Raw genomic sequence first — 25,738 nt, 5'->3', positions numbered from 1 at the left:
GAAAAAAAAAATGTGTGTTTACCAGTCGAAGGTAACAAAATGTCATACTAAAATGTCAATATGCAATATTTTGTACCATTCAGTAACAATTAGAATGTAAATAGCGCTCTAGGTTTGTAGGGCCTACACCAACTGCAAAATGTTACACTGTCTTTGTACCAGCAGGGTTGGATGGTTGGATGGTTGGTTGGTTGGCTGGTTGGTTGGTCAACCTGGTTTCAAAATGTTCACTGTGTAAGGTAAAACTATCCAGCAATTCTTCACTTCTTACTCCTGGCACAATCTGTCTGTTATCAAAAACTGTAAGAATACAAAGAAAACAACAATATTAAATCAGATTTAGTAGTTTCTGAGGCTGTGCATATGAACGAAACAATGGAAAGTGTCGCAACCATAAAGTATGCAGAACATCCCATAATTCCCACAATTCTCTCTGGCAAATCTCACCAATGGACAGGGTTTGATGAAGACATTTCCTCTCATTTTCAAAATGTAGAATTGCCGCTGGTAAGTTCTGAATACCCACTTTCATCGGTTCAGATATCAGTATTTTTCAGAGGAAAAAGTAATTTGATAATGTTTTCACCTGACTTGCTTGAAAGCCATGCAGAACATTTGCATGGAAACTAATGAAAATGGTCACACCTTTTATGCCTTCACTTAATATGTTAATTTTAATAAATGTGTTTAACAAAAGAAATTTACATGCACAAACTCAATATTCAGACTGACTACCCAAGTTGATGATTACTTGACATTGTAAAGTACATTATTTATATTCCTCTTGCTATCTAGTTTGTCAGTATATTCTAGTTTCCTAAACAATTCTTACCTTGATGTTGAAGTTGAAAAGTGTCAGTGTAGATAGTCTTCTATACTGGCAAATGAACAGGATCCTAAGCCCACTTTGGACATCAATTGAACACAATGCATTGCCTGGCCTAATGCTAACTCTAGAGGGGGCTGTCTTGGAAGGTTGTGAGATTCTGAAAGACAAGAAAATCATTATGAGTCAATATGATCAGATTAGACACAAAATATAAATACTGGAAGATAGTGTCTTCACCCTCTGTGTGTTATATTTAAACGTTGGTAAGATCTACCTAAATTCTCCAATAATTACCAATTTTTTGAAGCATACCTGAAGAACACTGGATCAAGCTGTCCATGCAATTAGAATTTTATCAACCTAGCCTGTACTCTTGCTGTTACATATGCAAAGTCCTACTGTTACTCATCTGTCACAATATTTGAGTTACAAAGCAAGCGAAGTTACACAATATATAAATTTATATAATAAATTTATATAACAAATTTAGGCCCTGTTTCTTAGACTTGCCAGTTTCCCCTACTAAGTTACAGTAAAATGTATTGGAACTGAAAACTTGGAGTAATTCTTTGTGTGTGTGTTTGAAGATCTCGATGACTGCAATGATTTCCATGTACTAGTATGTCTATAAATTTGGCATTGGATTTACAGCAACCCAATTATTAACATACATCTGTCAATTGGCCAAGGTACCGTTATATTCTTAATAAAATATTCTAGTATTTGGGATGTGAGGCTGCTCTGTGAATGTATTCACCAAGAGGTCATACAATGCTTGTAAAAATGTCATTTTTGTCCCCAATTCTCTGAATCCTAGACAGCCACTATCAACTTTGGAATACATATCTAACTTTGTTGACGCCCTTACATTAATGTGAAGCATATACACAGTAATACTAGCCATTTCCTTTATCTTACATTGTAATGCTGACAATAAACTTACCAAGAATAGCACTATTTAGAGCTGCACAAACTGGTTCTCTTTGTACTGCATCTAGTTGGTACCCTACTGGACTAGTCCATGGATCTGAATATGCCAGTAAACTGAATGCATTCTGAGGATAAAACATGATACATTATTTCAGTGCTGTCAATACATGCACATTAAACAGTTAACTGTACAACAAAATCTGACTATATATAGTTATTCTTGTAGTAGGACTCTGAGATTAACTTGATAATTGCACTATTTTTTGGGGGCATACAGCCTCCTTCTGATGACAGTGACTGAAGTGAAAAACACTATGTTCTAACTTGAATATCCTATCTACTCATTGGATCTGTGTTATAGCTAGTGATTGCATATTGTGGTGTCATAAATCCAGTGAGTACATGTAGATAGGCTATGACATTGAAGGAAATCTCACAAAATTCCAACATTGTACAAATGTAGTTCCATCTGCTTACTATGGACTTCTTTGATGTCATCTCTACTTGTGTCTAAAATATTGTTTTTCAACAAAAAGTATGTCTATGTCAAGTGCCAATCTCAATACTGTCATGAAATCAACAGTATCGCATCCTAAATTCTCAGAAAACGGTCATTCTTGAAAAAGACTGACAACCATTGTATCAAGCTCCCTAACTAAGGTTATAAGATTTCCTGTCATGAAAACTTCACCATGGTAAATATTACTAACATTCTAAACACTCACAATAGTCTGTGTGAGCAAACAGGGAACACCTTTTTTACTTCAATAACATAAGGACTGCACAAAACAGGCAGATCCATTGTAAGTGTGCACTCCACATCACATTGTAAGTGGCAGCATGATATGGAGTTCTCATAATGGTAAATCTCTCAGTATATAGTACTGTGTCTACTTACCTGTAACATAGTTTTATTGCTTTCATTTTTACCATGTTCTCTTTTCAATTGTATACTCATAGCTTGAAGTTCTCTACCAAATTGTAACATACGTTCTATTGCTGTCTCACTGCCTCCACACAGTTGTCTTCTTTTAGATTTCGATTCTATTTCTAAATATGGAAATATACATTAGACTGTATCTTTGATGGAAATATACACAGAAATATACACATTAGACTGTATCTTTTACAGAAATAGACATAGACTAAATTATTACATATGTACCAGAGATTACTTACACTGGTGTGTGTGCATACTAGTGTTATTTGCACTACTGTGCAGTACCGAAAACATTATTGCATACCTGCATGCAACTGATACGCAAATGAGGACGCAATTGTTCACTACACACAAAATCAAGTGATCACACTAGATGACCTATGGAAATTTGCCATTTCAGATAAACATATGTAATAACAAGTCATTGAGAATGACATAGTCCCCGCTATGATTGGGTTTTAAGGAACTGGCAGTTTATGTTGTCATTTTCTTGATATCACTACTCTGATCATGCAACAACACTTGTGAACCTAAATCAAACAGACTTAGATATGTTGTGTCTGCTCGTTGGACATGGAGCATGCCTACTCATGTTGTATCTCCTCATTGGACATGGGACATCCCTACTCTTCAAGATGACGTGATGGAATAATACATTCAACAATAAAGGATGGGTCGGGTATGGGGGGGGGGGACCTGTTCAAGCATGTCTGAGTTATGGCGTTGGACATGGAAAATTCGCAAACAAAATGGCTGCCAGGCAGCCATATTGGATCATATCATGACGAAAATGGATATGCACATGTATGTCATAGAACACTGTCCTAATGCCAACTTTGAATGAGATCTGTTCAAGCATATCTGAACAAAATCCAAGTCCTCTGGAACATTCAGATAATCAGAGATTTACTGTACTGTATTATGTCTGTGTATACAGGTAATGTATATCTTTCATTTATTTTACAGGCAGATGTGTAGTATGAACATTTTCATTGTCCCATCAAAATCTAATAATAATCATAAAGTTGTGTTTAATACAATATTAGCACTTTCTCACACTGCTCAAAGTATTTTTACTACCCCCTGACATGGCAATAGAGACACAACCAACCCTGTATACTTCCTCAACTCCCTGGGAAGCACACATTCCATTGCAGCCTATGTAAGCACATATGACTAATTGTTCATATATATACTTCTGTCCTACCAGGTCCCCAATTATGCAGATGGGTTGACTGAGACACAATCGTGGTACAAATCTTGCCCAAGGACTCATGCAAAACAAACAGCAGTGGCATGGCTAGAGCCTGCAACCTGCAGATTCCAAGCCAGCCTTTCTAACCATTCCAGCCATCAAGACTCCACATCTAGCATACCCATGTTCATACCACTGTACACTACATAGTTTATTCCCAATAGAAACACAACAGTTTTCTGTTTGACTTCTACTATTTTAGAATTGTTTCATTTACTCTGAACCCATCATTTCTCAGCATTCCAGGTCAAGGATGGTTGATAAATTCAAGTATATCTGGGAGGTTTTAAACTGAATTGATGCTATACACTTGTTATTTACACCCATGGTGACCTGAAGGAACCATGTGTTCACCTGTCACAGTACCTTATTATCAATTTATTCCCTAGGTCATAAGTCAAGTCTATTTTGGAGTTCAAAACCATTGGTTATTAGAATAGTGACAGACATGTTACACAATCAGTGTTGGAATGAGACTATACATTTACATGCAATGCATTGTATCAACATACCCTAGGACAACCTGATGATACATTCTTATTTATAATTATAGCATTGCCTTAGTCCTAGCCCAGAGACTTGCCTTTTGACTCAACCTACTGGCGTGATGGTATATTATGTGCTGGTGAAAGACATTTTCAAACCAGACAGCCAAGTCTCGGGGTTACCTCATGTAACTTATTTAGTGTCGGTAAGCTGATGTGAATAGATACATTTCCTAAACATGCCATTGAGGGACATGACACTAAGTTATGTACAACACTATTGCATATGCAAGATAGCTCTCTCTCTCTCTCTCTCTCTCTCTACACTGTACGCATTTTCATGTATTTGCCCCAAGCACGTAAGGTTTATCTTACATCAATCCCCACTGGCATCCATGCACTAACATTCTCTCCTGGTGACAGAATTTACTATCTTTTGATTTTTAATAACTTGCAAAATACATTATATATATCAGGTACACACATTCCTGTAAATTAGGTTTTGTTGAAACTAAAATCATTTTTTGATGGATGACGTTCTTTAGGTTGGAATGTCCCTATAAATACTACCAAATCACAAGTGCAAAGTGCAGTATCCACATTTGGACCTACCTATTTCTTCAGTTTCCATGTCTTCATCGGAATAGCTTCCATTCATATAATGTGAAGTTGAGCCATTACTGACAGTCTTACATACATGTACATTATTGTCTTGTTGTTGTTGATGTTGTTGTTGTTGTTGTTGTTGTTGTTGTTGTTGTTGTTGTTGTTGTTCAGCTGTACATCCAATGTCCATGTCTTCCTCACTGTCCTGTATAACTCGGCTGGGTGCACCATTCATTAGATGGGCACTATTGGCTTCGTTCATTTCAGCAGTGATCAATTCATGACTGGAAGGGGACTGTCTATTACTGCTGGCATTGGAGTTGCCAGACGATATACTTGCTATACTGTCACGGTTCATAAGCGACCTGTGTATTGAGGACTGTGTTGCTATACTGCTTCGGTTGGGACTAACTGAAGGACTGCACCAACTTGTACTTGCTTTAGATAGTTTAGAATGTAGACCTTTTACTTCACTGTCTGTGCCATTAACCATTTCTATAAACTGTCGCACTTTGAGCATAAAGAGTAAATTACTACTTCGTTCTAGTAATCCTGGGTACAGTGTCTTTGTTGTCTCAATGGCTTCTCCCATTCTACCTGCTAATACTAATTTCTGTATTCCTATAAAGAAAACACAGTGTTAGTGAATCATATCTATTTTAACACACATACCAGTGATTACTTAGCATCAGTGCACACACACATACTAGTGGTACTTGCACTACTCTGCAATACTGAAAACATTATTGCATACCAGTGTGTGCATTTGGGACAATGTATACAAAATTGTGTAATCGCATAGCATCTACATAATTTCACTGGTTCAAATAAACATGTACAATAATAATAACAGAACCCAATGATGTGCAAGTGCTATGATTATTTGGGTACTGAGAGTGTTTGTACTCAAGCTTACAGTGTTTTCTGCTGCATTCACTCACTAATGACATGAAAGTGCGGTCACAGAAAACCCTCAGTACGCCAAACTTACATATCATGGGGTTCTGTCATAGTCTCAGACATGCTTGTACATCTACTTACACACACTTTCTTATCATAACCTGGCACTTACTTTAAGAGGAGAGAAACCACTGCAGGAAATACGCACATTTTCATAATTTTGATTCTGGACAGTCATTTCATGATTTTTCACCATCGAAATTACATGTACGCACGTGTGATTTCCAAGACACCAAACTGAAACTTGTTCCTCATTCATTATTCAGTGTAGGTCCTTGCCACGGACACACATTGTCTCATGGAGTCACCAGACATAAATGTGTAATATCAGAATACTAATAGTCAGCATTATTCAATTTGAAGGTAACATACACTGAACAATGAATGTGGGACAAATTTAATCTGTGTTTCTTGGCAATAATGTGTAAAGTATGTGATGTATAAAATTATGAATTGACTTTTGAGAACCCAAAGTTTAAGAAAGTGCCTTTATTTCCTGTAGTGGTGTCACCCTTTAACCTTTAATTCCACATGTAACTCGTATTGGAGCTGTCATATATATTATTTAATATTTGCTTACTTTGTCTGTTTTTAATGGAAGTCAACTCTTCATCAAATGACTGGCCGGTATTCCTGGCAAATGATTCCGCTGTTGCACAATAACCGTGATGAACTAGGTATGTGGAGACAATTCTATGGACGCAAAGAGAAATTTAAGAATACTGTCAACAAATACACAGTTACAACCTCTCACAGTATTTTATGTCACATCGGCTGTTGTGAGTGACATTTAGCATCAACTTTAACATATGACAGTGACATCAGTACTGACTTAACCTTTGACCTTGTTACGTCATCACTAACTTTTACTTGTGAGTGTGACATCATCACTGACTGACTAACCTGTCAGTCTGACATCAGCATTGAGTTAACCTGTGACCCTGTTACATCATCACTGACTGTTACTTGTGACAGACTAACATCAGCACTGATTGTAACCTGTGACAGAGTGACATCAACAGTTTGTACACGGTGACAGACTGACATCACCACTGATTGTAACCTGTGACAGAGTGACATCAACAGTTTGTACACGGTGACAGACTGACATCACCACTGATTGTAACCTGTGACAGAGTGACATCAACAGTTTGTACACGGTGACAGACTGACATCAGCATTGATTGTAACCTGTGACAGAGTGACATCAACAGTTTGTACACGGTGACAGACTGACATCACCACTGATTGTAACCTGTGACAGAGTGACATCAACAGTTTGTACACGGTGACAGACTGACATCACCACTGATTGTAACCTGTGACAGAGTGACATCAACAGTTTGTACACGGTGACAGACTGACATCACCACTGATTGTAACCTGTGACAGAGTGACATCAACAGTTTGTACACGATGACAGACTAACATCAGCACTGATTGTAACCTGTGACAGAGTGACATCAACAGTTTGTACACGGTGACAGACTAACATCAGCATTGATTGTAACCTGTGACAGAGTGACATCAACAGTTTGTACAGTGACAGACTAATATCAACACTGATTGTAACCTGTAACAGAGTGACATTAAGTTTGTACACGGTGACAGACTAACATCAGCATTGATTGTAACCTGTGACAGAGTGACATCAACAGTTTGTACACGGTGACAGACTAACATCAACATTGATTGTAACCTGTGACAGAGTGACATCAACAGTTTGTACACGGTGACAGACTAACATCACCACTGATTGTAACCTGTGACAGAGTGACATGAACACTGACTGTCCATATGTTAGTCAATGCTGATGACACACATGGGTTACTAACTGTAAGCTGTGATAGTGTGCCAATAGCACTGACTGTGACCTATGACATTAGTTATTAAAACAATGGCTCTATAAAAACCTACCTCTGTAAAGTGGTCTGCCATTCACCTTTACTGTCAGCTACTGGGAACTTTTCTATCTTTAGTCTGGTTTTACTTCTCATTTCCTGTCAAGTAAAACACAAATCATTCTCTTTAAGAAGTTTTTTTTTTTACATAATAATGTCGCCTCGTGCTTCATGGAGTGTCTTTCATAACTCACACAAATTTTTATTTGAGTGTCAATAGTTACTGGTTAGATTTTCATAGTATGGAATCCTGAAATGACATTAAGTCAGTACTTACCTTCATCATATCTGTAATGTCAAAAACAAATGGACTTTGTCCAAAGTTAGCATCTACAACTTCTCCCGGAGTTTGTAGTCCTACTGTTGGGTATAAATTAGACTGCAAAGTATAAACAACAACACTGTAGTCAATTACCAGGTCCAACTTGTACAGACTATGAGTGGAATTCTGAAACTCTTTAGATGTAAACTCTATCAATCAACACTGTTGTTAAGATGTGAATGTTATTTGTATTGGAGTTCACAACATGAAACTGTATCAAACATTTTTTATTATTGATGGGTTTGAAATGGTATTATCAACAAAGAGTTAAGCATTGCTGAAATTTTTTTTATTCAATAATGATATCTCTCTCTCACCACAATAACTTTAAAGGTATACGAGTGCTTGTAGAGTTTACCATCAGTATCAAATATCAGATGGTAAATGCATTTCATATAAGTCAGAAATAAGTTGGAGTAGACTTTTCCTTTAAAAGTCATGTATAGAAAGGCCAGTGGCCTAGTTAGTAATGATAATAATAATTGCTGTTCTTCTTCTTCTTACAATTATTATTTTCATAAGATAGTAAATAAAATCACTCACCGGTAAATCTGTAAATGCTATACCTGAAGAGAAAGAACAGATGTAATGAAAACAGTGTTAGTTGTGATCAGTCTATGCTATTCTTACATAGAATCTAGCAGTGTTCTACCTTGGTTCATTGAGTGTTTTTGGACCAATGAATACTTCACAAAGTACTAGCCAATAAACACATACATACACACACATCAGCCATTACTACCCCCCCCCCCAACAAACACACACACACACACACACACACACATTATTTATTATGCTTAAACAAAGTATATAACATTAGAAATTCATCTTACAGTGTTTGTTTTTTATTTCTCTTGTTTAATCTGTTCAACTTGCATCAAATTTGTCTCAACTAATCTTTTGTTGCGTCCATCACATAGCTTTACAATTGAAGTGTTCCACGTAATAGTTGTACTCCTACCAGGGTACTAGCTACTGCTTCATTATAGTCAGTTAACTTACCTAAATTGTGTCCATTCTTGGTGTAAAAACAGGTTCCATTGATAAGATTAACACCACAACCAATCACATCACCTGTTGTAAATGTTGGACCATATGGCTGACCAGTTCCAGATGAACAAAACGAATGACCATCGTCACCATGGTAACCATAGGAATGTTTGTCCCAGCCTACAGCAAAGAAAATGTGGTACATTACAAAGTGGTATCTATCCGTAAAACGGTTTAGACTCGCCCTTCCTTCAGGCTTGTAGTGCATCTCATGCAACACAGAATGAGTTCACCAAAGATATATATTTCCATAGTCTACATCATTTAAATATCACTGTTGTTGTATCTAGTTCCATACAAAATACAAGCATTCAATACTTTGTAAAGTCTAGCTGCTAGACCACAGGGCTTTCTTTTGATATTAGGTGACCTATCGTCACATTGCACTACAGGTGCACATCTATGGCTGCACACCAGAGGTACTGTCACCCTTGGGTTATGTTCAGCAATCTTTTGAGCTCAGATCTGAGGTCTTGTTATAATGAGACTATATATTGTCTAGCTAAACATACACTAGTCTAAGTTACAGAATTCTGTAGCAGCATTGTACGTACTCATCCAAATATACAAGAAGCAAAAAAACCCTTGCATGGGTCTATTACTATTGTTTTTCAGCTTTGTAACAGGTTTGAATGAAATCAGCTAGTGCATGTCATGCTACAGCTGTACACAACCAATCATAAAAGCTTCTCAAGTACTACATGTACATTACATACCCATTAGGGGTTTGCTACATACAAAGAGATGTAGCAGGTAGTCAGGTGTTCTTTACATAAAGATACTAGTAATGTACATGATTTGTAGACAGAGACTTACTCTGCCCGGAAGTCTGTTTTTATCAAACCCTGAAATACTTCACTGAATACTTGGAAACAGACTTACCAGGTCACTTGTTATTTACACCCTGAAAAACTCATTCTTATATATATACAAACATTACCAGGAAGCATGTTGTTATTTACACTTACCAGGTAGTCTGTTGTTGTTTACACCCTGAGATGATAATCCTATTCCCATGTACCTGTCAAAACAACAAAAGAAAACAATTTAAACAGTGTATATATACACAAGAGTTGTATTCAATGAAGGCTACACAATCAACAAATGTCATCACTCCCTCAATGAGTGCTACATTTACTGTCATCACTCCCTCATCATTACTTGCATCAAGCAATGAATAACTACTACCTTGACTGTCATCACCCCCTAAAAGCTGCTAAATAATTTTTTTTGTCTACCAAATATAGACTATGTCATAATGTGTATGTGACCTTTGTTAAGGTTGTCATGTTTGACATTTTCACACTTGGAATTTTATACTGTAGGCCTCAACATTTTTGCTAATGACAATCTCTTTTTATTCCATAGCGGAAAGAAGAAACACAAAATAAGTAACTATGCATATTTCAAAGACAAACTGTGTACATCTTGTGCATTACCACACAGTACAAAGCAAAAGACTCAATACCACACAAAATTTAGTCTTGGGAATATTTTTCACCATAACAAATTTTACTTCTTTAAAGCAGGAAAGAAGAACTATGAAAATATGTAGATTTATTACTACCATGTCTTTAAGTTGTGTAACCAAACTGTACATTAATGGAATACACCAGACGAAAATGTGGTTATATATATATATATGTATGTGTGTTTATGTATATGTATGTATATGTATATGTATATGTATATGTACCGGTATATACATATACATACATGTATATATATTTCCTGCCTATATAATCTGAATTACCCTATCGTACTTGTGACAACCTATTGTGACACACTCTAAGGATATCCTTAAGCCATACATCTCAATGCCATTACCCCTAATTACAAGAGTTAATTTTTACAACCTACCAAGGTCACATCCTTACTGAATCAAAATAACCATCAAGGGCAATGCCTATGTGTTACGTACATTACAGTGTATATGCAAATGATATGCAAATTATCCAATGTATAATAAAATTATTCGGGGGGGGGGGGATAATGCGTGAATGAATACAAGCTGATTACAGTCAACTAATATTCAAATTGACTGAGGCTATAAAATTTCGAAATTTCTAGTGTTTTAGTTTCATATTTCATCTTTATAATTAATACTGAAATCATGTCTCACACTGTGTGTGATGTTTGAGTCCTACATACTGGTATAACCCCCAACATATTTTGTACAGGTCTTAGTTTATACAATTTGAAATTTGATATTTGATTGATACATGCCTGGCACCAACTAATAAGGCTTACATGTATCTGTAGTAATACTAATTGTGAAACAAAAATGGTTGCAATTTCCAACAAATTTCACACCAAAACTTTTTTGTCTCCAATTAAACTATAGATATGAACTGAATAAAAATAATCGAAATTCAAAAATATGTGCATGAAAGCACAAAAAGCAGGTGAGCCAAAAGTACAGCATTAATAACATCACAGATTTCCAGAGAAAAACATTTCAAAATAAGTATAGTAGAAATAGTGTATAGATAAATACACAGCATTTCTATCATGGGAACAGCATTGAAAATATGTAGGATGTGTAAACAATGTTGGTACTCATTTGTTAGGAGACTGGTAGTCTAGTGCTAGCCTTCATCGCATCTTTCAGAGATCATGTTGCCATCCACACTAGATATGACTGGAGTTGACCTCAAATTATGTGCGATGTGAAAAAGTCAAGGACGAAAAGAATTATACTATCTGGTGGTATTTTACATGTAATATGTCCAGGTAGTAATAATACAAGGTAAAATTTGAATCAAAATACAAGGGAACAGTGTGGCATTATTGAAGAACTGTTATATATATTTGGTGACATTGCTGTAGATGTCACCAAACACATGAATTATTTTGCTATAAAAAAGAGGACTGCTTTTAAATTCTACAAGTCAGAATTGACAGAATTACATTAGTCTGTGAGGTTTGCCATGACAGGGCACCCTCACACATCAGTCAACCCCATCCAGAGGGCATAATAACTCAACGTATCTACCATGTCATGTCATTCCAATGTTAACAACTGCAGTCACTTCATTTAAATCTTTGAAATTATCCAGTCAAACACTTTCAAAATGTTTTATAACTACAGTGTACCTGGGCACATGTCATGGTATAATAATTGTCATGTCTATTAGTATTACACCATACACAACTAGAGTTGTGCATTGATGTGTGTCTATGTCAATGTCATTTGTGTATCTATGTCATTGATGTGTCTATGTTAAGAGTTGTGCATTAATGTGCATCTATGTCATTGATGTATCTATCTATGTTAAGAGTTGTGCATTAATGTGTATCTACAATGTATGTCAATGATGTGTCTATCTACATATATGTTAAGAGTTGTGCATTGATGTGTGTCTATGTCAATGTCATTTGTGTATCTATGTCATTGATGTGTCTATGTTAAGAGTTGTGCATTAATGTGTATCTATGTCATTCATGTGTCTATCTTAGTTAATCAATATATTTCTCAATGGTTATGCAGTTCTCAAAATATGGGTCAAGACATTCCAAACAGCCACAATTTTCCAAAATTTTCTTAAACCAAACGTGCTTATAGGTATGATTATACCACTCTTCAAAATCTTTCTCCATTCAGCAAGAAAATACTCAATCATGACATTAGGGTTTTGTCACCACTCATCATTGATGCATAGTATAACAAATATGTCATTCATAATTATTATTGACTGAATGATGCAAAATATTAGGAAATAATTACATATTATTCTCCAATATTTTGGATCATTCAGCCAAGGAACAAACGAGTGACCTAAGGGGCCTTGTCACTACAAGTCGATCGATGAGTATTGACAAACCATTAGGTCACAAGTATTTTTTGGTTGAATGAAAAAATATATTACTGGACATAATATAATTATACCTCCTCAAGCATAATTCATTAAATATTCGGAAAAATAACGACAATTTGGAATGTTTCGACTCATATTTTGAGCACTACAGAACCAGTGGTATAGACATGGATAGGTTGTTGACATACATGATGTTGCTGTAAAACCAACAGTCAATAGACTCAGTTTACAATAGCAATTTTTATCATCATGATTAGGCCAAAAAAAATTAATTGTTTGGTTCCGGTTACCCGACCCAACCTAGTTTTTTCACTGCCGACCCTAAACTTTTTTTTTACATATTCGAGAAAAAAATGATAAAATTGCAAAATTTGTGAAGTCTCATGAGAAATAGTGGATGCGGACATCAACTGAAAAAGACAATACCAACTATTCTTCCAATCTGTAATGGCTGTACATCTGATAGGAAGAAATAAATAACACAGAGACCATTTGGAAAACAATGGAAAACCTGAACTACATACTCACACATGAAAAAAATATATACCGGTAATAAAATGAAATAAAAAATCTCCCTACCCCACCTATTCTAAAATTGAGCATAATTGGAACCAAACAATTTTTTATTAGGCCTCATTTGAGTATCATGAATTTGCTCATATATTTTTCAGATGTGCTAAAAATATCTAGCTTAGAATCCGTAGTCTGGATGTCAATGACTCTAAACCATGAGGTGTACATCATAGCAATACCGTATAGGGACTAGATTGAAAATCAAGTCATGCAGGGATTTTTGGTTCTTCCCTTTCCCCTACGACTGGATTCTAGACTAACAATATAAGAAACTCATGTTATCTCGACAAATATTGTAGAAAGGGCAAATTTTGCAGATGTCATTGTAATAAACTACAGACTAGCTGTAAATTAACTTGTTTATATTTTTGTAGTAATGTAATATGGAATACCATTTTACTACAATAGGAAGAAAATGGGTATTTTTTTCTTATTTTTACATTTCCCAAAATTTTAATGCAAAATAGTGTAGGTAAACAAATGTTGATGTATATAAATGAATCCAGGTTTTGTACATTTACAAATTCCATACAAATGTATTTGTCAATGGAAACAGGTGTTGCAGTTTATTACATACATTTATGTATTTGTGAATGAAAACAGGTGTTGAAGTATAGTACATTGAAATACATTAGCAAGTCATTTGTAACACTAGCTCAGATTTCTAAGACCAATACTGTAAATCAGCAGTGTGTTTGTACATACTTTCTGTTACCGACAATTACTCTGGTTTTGTAAATGCTCTAGTTTCCTAGAAGCTGGCATTACTCAGTTGCCATGAGACTAGTGGTTATTTCAAACCTTGATATAAATACAACATATTATTCTGTAATACTTATCTGTGCTCATGTCAAACTTTACAAATGATAAGCATTTTAATTTAAATTTATTTTCGTTAAAGGGCAGTGTCAGATTAGAATTACACATAGGAGTGTGAAAAAAAAAATACCTTTCTGGCATCCAGCAGAGATATTTAAAATGTGGATCAAGAATAAAAGATGATCCCATTTATTTAATTCTTGTGACTCCACCAACACACGATAATATTAGCCATGGCCATGGGTCAAAATATTGAGGAAGTAGAATACATATATCCATGGATATAAAACATACTTCAATTCTCCAGATATTTTACAGGGACACTTCAATTCTCCAGATATTTTACAGGGACACTTCAATTCTCCAGATATTTTACAGGGACACTTCAATTCTCCAGATATTTTACAGGGACACTTCAATTCTCCAGATATTTTACAGGGACACTTCAATTCTCAGGATATTTTACATGGACACTTCAATTCTCCAGATATTTTACACGGACACTTCAATTCTCCAGATATTTTACAGGGACTGTCCTCCAAACTTATGGTCTAAGTCATTATAATATCGATATAATTTTTAAAAGATTTTCCCCTCTATTGTTGGGGATTTCAAGCATTTTGCAAAATTCACTAAATTTAGTTGTGAATGGAGGTTGAATAAGTGACATACCCATCTCGTCCTTTGCTGACTATCTTCACTTCAAAATAATAAAGACCACATGAGGCTGGAATAGAATGAGTTGCCCGTACAGATGCTGCATCTTTGTGTGTTTTCCCTGTACCTGTAAGGAAGGAAATAAAGACATGATGATGAGTATTTTATGAATGAGTCACTCAGGATTTATTCTGCCATCAGTATACAAAGGGTATTTGAATCTAACATGTTGATAGATAATCTTTGTGTAAGGTTTCAATGAAATTAACCTATAAATTAGCCTTCCTGTACCTGTAAGCAAGAACATAAAGACACGATGATGAGTAACTAATTAATGAGACAGTCACAAAGGCCTAATTCTGCTACCAGTCACTGTTTGCAATGTTCATATCAAGTTAACATATTTATATATCATCTTTGTGCAAAGTTTGCATGCAATGAACCTATGGATAGTACTAGTAGCCTGTAAGAAGCTGTGATTTCCCTGTGGATGTGCAGCTTATATGTGTACATGTTATTAATGAGACAAAGTCCCAAAAGCTTCATTCTGCCATGATTTTCATCACTTTGAAATATAAATAATATGCAAATCAATCCAAAATATTATAGATCTTTGTGTAACGTTTCAACAAAACTTGCCCATGGAAATTAGCCATGTGAAAAGCTGCATTTTCCCTGAACTTGTTAGCATGGAAGGTGATTATATTGAGTCACATATTAATGAGACTAAGTCAGGAAGACTCAGGATAGCATCATTCTGCTACGGTTTATTAGTTTGAAATATGCAAATCAACAGATCATCTTTGTGCAAAGTTTGAATGAATATCGCCTGTGGAAATTAGCCAGTGGAAGTTGGCTGAGACTTATTTGTAGGCCATACACTCACTTAGCAGTTATGCTGTGTATTAGACAACACAGTTATTAAATTCATCAAACAGGATAGATTGCAAGCCACTCATTCTTTTGACCCAACCTTTGGGCCTGTTGGGGTCTATAAACTAATGTTTGACACAGAGACAGACAATAGGTTACATATATATCAATCACATTAATATAACACCCTCAATGTTTTATAGCTATACACTTCCTGTCAAAAATCTCATTCCTTCATTTCTACAAATGTTTTATCACAGTGTATATATAGTAAAAGGTTACAAGGGGTTGCACAGTATGAATCGGAATCACAGTTGTAAGTTGTTTGTAATTCAATATCATATTTTCATATTCTACTGTTCACATATTCACAAGGTCATTTTTACTGACTGATACGCCATTTATGATTATGAAATGTACATGTATCATGTGACATACCGTATACATGTATTAGACATTATGTAATTGTAAAACTAAAATGCGTGTACACAGCAAGTCTAGAGACAAACCTGGGTTCAAAATTTACCCCACTTAGTAAGTGGTCAATACAGACCATCGGTTTAATTAAGATTTTGATGGTCCATAGTGAAATGTTGGTGGTCAATATTTTAGTCACTATCAATATCAGATTCATTTTATCTGCTATTTTTGTATATCTTATCTTGTAGGACTAAATCTTCAAAACTTCGGAACTAACCAGCCGTTGCTTTGAAATATTGAAAATGATGAATCAAATTTCAGTTGCCAATGAGTAATGACAATGTATATATTTGTGATTATGAATCAACAATACAGTTTTATTCTACAGCAGTTGAAAATCAATAATGGTCCACAAGGGCTGCACTGCACATTGAATTTGGTTTCCGAAATGAAAATTCAAATTGGTCACTGGAGTAAGAACACTGCTAAATTCAAATCCTGGTTTTCAAAACATATATTGCTCAATGATTTCTTGTTGGCAGTTACGCTTACTGTCGTTTGGTCTTTTGTGAGCGCCCGTTACATACATCTGACACAATACCATAGGTTTTCCTGAACCCAATCTCGTACAAATGAGTAGCCAACCAGCAACCGTCTTACAATTTAACACTCAACGTTCAAAATTGAGAACGTTCAAACAATAACAATAACAAATCGTTGTCTGTGCTCTGAGCTCATGCTCTTTTCGAACAGAGTGCTCTGAAGTACTGTGCCCATATGTTATGGCGTATTACATGTTTTCATTGGTTGAGTGAATTCACTCAGCGCTCATGTGTGGCTCGCGAAAACCTATGGTATTGTGTCATATGTATGTAAGGAGCGTTCACAAAAGAACAAACGACAGTAAACGTAACAGACAAAAATAAATCACAATGTGTACACTACATCGGATTTTAATCACCTTGGTAGGGACATTGACTGTAAGATATGTTGCCTTGTTGAGCACTAATCAGGATTCTGTTTACTGATAGATAGGGTGACATGAAACATTGCATCTCATAGACTAGTAATGATAGCGTTAATAAATTTCTTGTATGTGTCTTTAGTATTTAAGTAACATCTTGGTGCAAAGATTGGAAATTTCACGAAGTTTATATTTGTATTAAGAATACGATACCAATACACACTACATGTCCACCCAAATCATTCAACTATCTTTCTTGGGGTTGTAAGCTCAACTAGTTCCCACGAAATGTTTCTTGTGGTCCTGGCCACAAAAAATTAACTATATGGGTTATCAATAATTACAATTAATTTACACATAAAAATTGTTTGTTAATTATCTCTAATTTTGATAAATTAATTTGTAAATTTAGTTTCATTTTATGAATCATTTGTACATGAGATGATAATTTGTAAATTTAGTAACATATTACGAATCATTTGCACATAAGATTATAATATGTTCATTTCTAGCAATAAATAAATACATTATACGCATATCATTATCCAATATATCATCTCTAAGTCTAATGTTCTCAAAAAATAGGCCAGTCAGAGATGGATTACATAATTCCTAGATATTGTTCAATTTGCTCAGCTGAGTAAATACTAATGACATGAGTGTGTACATGTAGTACATACCTACATGTACCTGTCTCCTGGTGACAAGATCTTCTTAATAACGAGTCTCTAGTGTTTTCCTTACCTAAATTAATGAGAACATTTTGTCCACTAGAACAAACACAAACCATGTTTTCGTTCTTACTTTTCCTTTATGATGGTCTTATCAATGCACAATATATAGTGTATCTATACATGAAATGAAATTACCAGTAAAAATATCTAATCTAATTACTGTCAGTTTATGAAACTGAAATATTTTATTTCCCCACATCTATAAAACAGCACTCATCCCACATGACATATAAATTTTAGAACTACAGGTATCAGAAACCATTCATTGGTCTTGTTCACCAATATCACCTTCCCATGTATTTAATGTACTCTAGTTGCAAATCACTTTAAATTTGTCATCTATGACATGATATTATTATCGCTATTGTTATTACTACCAATTGTATAAATTCCACTTATAATCATGTGATTGTTTTCATGATTGATCAATAGGATTTATTAACACTTAATATGTTTTATTGATTCACCCATCATATCGCTATATTATGTTTACATTATTATAGAAACTATGGTACATTTATCAGAAATCATTCAATTAATCCGTTTAATCAGTGTCGAATAAACTGTACAATACATGTATTGCAATATCTATGCCTAATGTTATACTATACTGCACAATATCTATACCAAATATCAAATTGCACAATATCTATACCAAATATCAAGCTGCACAATATCTATACCAAATATCGAACTGCACAATATCTATACCAAATATCAAATTGCACAATATCTATACCAAACATCAAATTGCACAATATCTATACCAAATATCGAACTGCACAATATCTATACCAAATATCAAATTGCACATCTATACCAAATATCGAACTGCACAATATCTATACCAAACATCAAATTGCACAATATCTATACCAAATATCAAATTGCATAATATCCATACCAAATATAAAATTGCACAATATCTATACCAAACATCAAACTGCACAATATCTATGCCAAATATCAAATTGCACAATACCCATACCAAATATAAAATTGCACATCTATACCAAACATCAAATTGCACAATATCTATGCCAAATATCAAATTGCACAATATCCATACCAAATATCAAATTGCACAATATCTACACCAAATATCAAACTGCACAATATCTATACCAAACACCAAATTGCACAATATCTATTATATACCAAATATCAAATTGCACAATATCTATACCAAATATCAAATTGCACAATATCTACTATATACCAAATATCAAATTGCACAATATCTATACCAAATATCAAACTGCACAATATCAAACTGCACAACTTGAATACCAATGCCAAATTTCAAACTAAACAATATCTTTTGCCAACATCAAATGACACATTAGGCCTAATAAAAAAAAATATTGTGGTTCCGATTACACTCAATTTAAGAATAGGTGGGGTAGGTAGATGTTTTATTTTATTTTTATTATATTTTTTTTTCAGGTGTGAGTGTCTAGGTCAGGTAGTTATGTGTTTTCCATATGGTCTCTGTGTTATTGGTTTCTTCCCATCATATGCACAGCCATTACAGATAGAAAGAACAGTTTTTTATTGTCTTTTTAAGTTGACATCAGTTTCCACGTCCAATATTTCTGGCGAGACTTCACAATTTTCGCTATTTCATTATTTTTTTCTTGAACATGTAAAATAAGTTTGGGGTTGGCAATAAAAAACTAGGTGGGGGTCGGGTAACCAGAACCAAACTATTTTTTTCTAGGCCTTATCTAAAATGGATATACAACAAACATGTCAACATATCGATCGGAAAGAACCTCCGTACAATGAATGAATGAATGAATGATGCTGTTTTCCCTATATACATCACATGTCCATACATCTGTTAAATGCTACAGGCTGCTGTTTTAATGTCATCAGACAGTTTGCATCTTTTAATATTGCAAAACCTGTATGTACTAACTCTTGAAATAACAATATCTGACCCTTGCCACCAATAACAATTACCATACCTGTATCTTTCATTTTGTGTACTTTACATTTTGTTAAACTCAAAAAAAATCTATAATGCACTACCAATTATTGATCTTCTACTCATAGTGTGTGCGTTTTAAATTCAACAGACTATAAAAATTAAAGTCGGATAATGGAAAAAACAACAAAAGCCAAACGAAACAGATAATAAAACACTCTATTAAATCCCAAATGACAGAGGTATTATACTGATTAGACAATTACACACAGATTCTGACAATTACATGTTATTCCCCAATATGTTTCTTCGTTCAGCCAAGGAAAATATGAGTGAACTAAGGGGACTTTGTCACTATGAGTCACTAGATGAGTAGGGACAACCCATAGGTCACGAGTATTTTCCAGCTGAATAAAGAAAAACATTGGAGCATAACATAATTATACCAGCGCCAGTAATATCAAACTACAATCAGGGGAAAGTAATGGCAATTTTGAACATTCTGACTATTTCGAACACAGCAGAACCAGTGACATAGACACGCGTTATCGTGACATAGATGCGTGTTGTTGTGACATAGAATGACCAGAGTATATATTCCATATTTTTTGTTCACCTTGGCTTGTGCATGGTATACCTTCCTATGGACATGTAACAATTGTTATCAGCAAATCTGTATGTTAAATTTACATAGTTACAGGTTAATTATGTAAATTATTAATGATATGTAAATACTCCATGTGTTGCATTAATGTTAACTCTTGTCTTCATCAGTGTTACACATGTTCATTTACATAATGACTTCATTTGCATAAACTGCCAACTGCATGCAACAAGTCAGCTCACTTGTTGAATAATTCCAAACCATAATTGAACACGCTGACAATACAAGAGTTATCAGAGTAACACATCAGCTCTGATAACAGGCTACACATCCAGCCAGTAGTCAGGCTATCTCTGTCTGGGATCGAGAGATGACTCCATTTTATAACACTTAGGTTTTTCCATATGCTCACAATCTACCAAAATTCAAATCAGATGATTACTGTCACATCAAGCTGTGATGGAGCTACATCACCTACAAATGTAACTGATCACAATCTCTACAACAAACGTTGTTATCAACAGATTAAAATACAATGCAGAAAGGAAGTGTTCACCTGAAAACTGTATATGTCTCTGATCAAAGCTGATAATTCGGCAAGTTGAGGTTGCTGTTTTTCTTGATATCTATACATTGTAACAGCACTTGCTGGACACAGCAGGGTTGTAATGGTGGAAAGAGCTTTGTTTATACGAATTCAGCTAGCAAGAAACCCCCTCAATTATGATTGTGTTCTATTCAGTATTAAAAGTGTATGTATGTTACATGTACACACAGTCTTCTGGTGAGCCCTCCCTTCTCTACTTCTGCATGATTCTACATAAAACACCTTTTGGTTATTGCGCACAGGTCAGTTATTGCACTGTAAATGTGCTGGTTTAGTTTCTCACCACGATTAAAATTAACACAAAAATGCAAAAAACAGATCCTAAATAATAAAATGCTTTCAGTTTCTCATCACGATGAGAATTATTTTAAGCTGTACCAAGGCTGGGGTCCTAAATAAAACACTGGCTAAGCTTCTTACCATGATTAGAATTAATAGTACCGGTACAGCTGTATGTACAAAATTAACTGTAACAGATCTATCACTGGCTCAGTTTCTTACCAAAGTTGGAATTAAAAAGCTGCAAGCACAAAACAAATAAAAATGGAGTTCTATAAAATACGATCATTTCAAAAGCATTTTATTAATGATAATACAACATGGGCAGATGGCTATTTGTGGTTTCCCTCATTGAAAATGTGTGAAGTTGACACTGATGGCAACCATATTGATTTCTAAATAATTCTCTTGAGTAGAATTTACACACAATTATTATGTTGTTTTACTGCCAGCATACCTTCTACACATGGGACAGTAATTGCTACTAATTGTTATTTTTAAAATTGAGAGCACAGTATATGACCCTCTCCATGGCCCATTCTCATTAACTGGATTAATTACTTGTACTTTTAATAGAAGGAGGTATTGTAAAACTAGCCAGGGTTCACAAGGCCTCCAGGCAAAGCAGTACAATGTACTGCAGATACAAGAATTGAGAACGGCTATCAAAATTATGAAGCAGGAACTCATGTTAACACTGATAGGACCTAATTTCACGATACATTAGTTGAACGTAGAAGCAGTGACCTCCACTCTCTTCTTCTTAATATCATTTTATATAATGACTGATTTGTTTTATTATAATGCCAGCTCTTAAATACTGTTGCTATGGAAACTAACACAGTAAACTTCCATTTTATGGCTGTTCACTGACAGTAGACTATGCATTGACTATATCAAATTACTAAGTAGCTAATGAATGTATGATGTTTTTGTAATGCTAGAAGTTTAGCATGCACTTGCCCTACAAAGTATACTGTACAAATTCAAGTAAATAGGTTTGCTTACGTGTATTTGGCCCCATTTAGTAAACAATGATATTATCAAATGAAAGAGAAACTATTTTGTTGTGTTTGCATCTACCATTTACAAGGAAATTACAAAATGCACCTGAAAACAACATAACAATTTGAAAATGCTGTCGAAAGTGGCTTGCTTACAAAACTGAGCTTGTGTAAAGTGACAAAATCAGAAAGATTCGAAAACGGCGTTATGTAGACGACTGAAAAAGTATCAAATCAAAAACACACAAATTTGACCTCAGGCTTGACCCCACTGATGATGTACTTAAACTGTGTCGTTACGTGTGTGCATGTGCAACAACATCGTTTTTGAATTGTTGTGACTTTCGGCATTTCTGTGTAAACGGTCAAACACGTTTGTTGTAAACAAATGAAAATGCATTAAAATGAAAACAATACTAGCATTTTTATTTGAAAACATCATTGGGCAAATGCAGCCTTAGACTAAACGACAGTCACTTACGCACTATGGATCAGTTCTGGAGTGTGAATTCTATAAATAAACAAAATTTTGAACCAACTCAATAATGGACTTTCATGTAGCTCTTAAGAGGTACCTGGCAGGATAACAGATACATAACAGTACATTTGTTCTTTGCATCGTATGTGCACATAATCACAAAAACAAGACATGAAGCTGGGTAAATAGACTCATAGAGTAGATAAGGATGGGGACATTTCCTTCAGATTTCTGTGAAAACACCTTTGGTTAACTCATCCTTCCCAGCACTAAACCCCATCATTTGAAGAAACTAGTGATGTAACATGGCAAAATTTACATATCAAAAGCCATGCTCATAATCATATGTAAATTGTTCTCAAGTAAAGCATGGAATGCTGGGGAACTCCCTACCCCACAGACAAAATAATGCCATGGCCACCCCTTCCCACAATGCACAATTACAGTATTATGCGTAGGTGCTTGATGTAAAAACCATATCCAGGACATGGAAGTGATTTTCTAAATTAGGACTTATCAAGAAATCAAGACAACCCCATTCATCTTAGATGTAATTTACACCAAACAACTTCCCATATTACAGCTTCAAACATCAGACTTGGAGAACAGGCAAAGTAAACAAATAAATTCAATTATTAATAACACTTAGCACAGCAGGTTGGAACAGCAAAGGCTTGTATTACATTTCAAGGTTTGGTAAAAACAGTTTTATGGCCTCTTTATGTGTGCATGAAATACCAGGGGAACTTTTAATTTGCTTGTGAACGTAAATTATTATATAAAGAGGCCATACAGTTGTTCTTATCAAGTGATGAAATGTAATATATACTGTGCCAAGTGTTATTAATCCAATTCATTTGCTTACTTTGTTCGTCCATGGTCTGATGTCTGCAGTTGTAACATATCTTTTATTGATATTGTAGTACATACATCAAGGTCTCAGGTCATTTTGTACTCATACTTATAATTCGAACCAGCCTGTGTCTAAATTGCTGATCTGTGTCTATGATACCTCTCACTTCAACCATGGTGTAGGCAAGAGCTATCGCAGACACAGATCAGCAATGTAGACAGGCTAACTCAAACAAATAGCCCATATATTTTACAAATGATGAAATCCCAGATCAGGATTAAAATTGGGGTCTGAAAATCAACTGTTTAGTAGAGCTACACTGAGCTTACACCGAACAAAAGAATGACAATATGTAATTGTTACGGCTTCACTGATAAAATACCAGTATAGACCACAGGATTCAAACATCAACAATAGGGGTTTTAAATTGATGACATTGAAATGTGACCATCATGATATGCATTTACCTGCAAGTTTTACTCTCCATATTCCTGCTTCATGATTGGCCCTGAGAGAGTTGGATATGTCAGTATCTGGCTAGACATCGTTATTGGGCAAAATACTCTGGCAAACAGAATTATCAAGCCAGATATAGCTAAGTCTTGGGACTATTTCACGCTCAAAATGTTACCTTTAACTTTTAAGATGATTCAACCTGGCTGCTGGAAATTTACTTGGAACATAAGTAGAGATAGTTGAAAGGACATGTAAATACTGTTGTGAATGAAAAGAAAAAAAGAGGAAATCCCCAGGACAAAATAAACAGGATATTGACATAAACTAAGCTAGTAATAGTGACTACATAACTTTTAGTTATTGGCCACATGATCAAAACTGGTGGTCCACATGAACCATTAACTAAAAAAAAAAAAAAGTGAATTTGTAAATCCTGTGGACATCACATTGTTGTTACTTGGGTACCGTACACTCTCTAACCCAGAGACTATGCTATCTGGTATGCACATGTCTCTCATCAGTACCAGAAGTCGATCCAGATAGCCAAGTCTCTGGGGCTAGATGCTCAGTTTTGAAACAAATTGTCTGTACTAATAGCATCTAAACTTAGATGTACAATAATACATGTTGTGAGTGAGCAGTGAACCTTATCAATCACAACAATGCAATATGGTTATTTTCTCAGTTGGACAGCTTTATATTTATCTATGCACACACTAAATTCTTTGAGAGTTTTTACAATTATCATATCACATTCCATCAATTACTTTGAGACTAGTAGTAGTCAAAATAAATATTGTTGTATATTATACAAATGTAACCAAAACACTATATTTGTAGAAAGGTTGGGTTCTCAATTTTCAAATAAAGATGATATATTTGTGTAAAGTAAAGTTGAACCTGTACTTAGGCCATTTAAGAGATCATTTACTCTATGTACACAAGTTATATTTTTGCAGTCAATGAGGAAGTACTCACTCAAGTTTAGGTGCATTAGGCTGCCTTCACTGAAACTATTGTTATCATTCATATACTAGTCTAGTTCATATATGATACAAGTTACAATTACATCCAGTCTCTCGTATAGTCAAAGTAGAAGATTTAACCATTAAGCTGACTAAACCCCATGCTGGGTGAAGGGTAAATGGTGCATATGAGTAGTAATCCATCACAAATTGACAAGGCAGTAGTAATTGGTTATTTCCTTCCGACATTGCGCATTAATAATAATATTCAATTAGTACAGCTGTTTTGACTATCGCATGAATTTAGTACGTAATCAAACGCCACCTCCAGTCTGAAACTAAAATCACATGGGGACGCGATAACGCCATGTTTAAATGAATGTTGTCATGGGTAGCACAGATTTTTGTGCTACAGCAATGACTTTG

At 34.9% G+C, this 25,738-nt stretch overlaps 1 protein-coding gene across 1 annotated transcript in view; it reads right to left on the bottom strand.

The window, feature by feature from the left end:
* The window catches only part of LOC144447038 (ran-binding protein 9-like), a 37,216-nt gene that overhangs the window by 2,125 nt on the left and 9,353 nt on the right, over positions 1-25,738 (bottom strand). The window contains exons 2-13 of the mRNA XM_078136909.1: positions 15,161-15,272; positions 10,247-10,299; positions 9,231-9,398; positions 8,772-8,794; positions 8,184-8,285; positions 7,923-8,005; positions 6,586-6,698; positions 5,052-5,666; positions 2,658-2,809; positions 1,773-1,884; positions 833-986; positions 1-300 (exon numbers count right to left, since the gene is read on the bottom strand). The exon at positions 1-300 is cut by the window's left edge and continues 2,125 nt beyond it. Of these exons, the coding sequence (XP_077993035.1) occupies positions 856-986; positions 1,773-1,884; positions 2,658-2,809; positions 5,052-5,666; positions 6,586-6,698; positions 7,923-8,005; positions 8,184-8,285; positions 8,772-8,794; positions 9,231-9,398; positions 10,247-10,299; positions 15,161-15,272 (1,664 nt within the window). The 3' untranslated portion in view covers positions 1-300; positions 833-855. The remainder of the gene's footprint in view (positions 301-832; positions 987-1,772; positions 1,885-2,657; positions 2,810-5,051; positions 5,667-6,585; positions 6,699-7,922; positions 8,006-8,183; positions 8,286-8,771; positions 8,795-9,230; positions 9,399-10,246; positions 10,300-15,160; positions 15,273-25,738) is intronic.

This window comes from Glandiceps talaboti, chromosome 16, assembly GCF_964340395.1.
Source record: "Glandiceps talaboti chromosome 16, keGlaTala1.1, whole genome shotgun sequence".
Taxonomy (NCBI): Eukaryota; Metazoa; Hemichordata; class Enteropneusta; family Spengelidae; genus Glandiceps; species Glandiceps talaboti.
The sequence above is the reverse complement of the archived record's forward strand: the minus strand, read 5'-3'. Positions and strand labels throughout refer to the sequence as shown.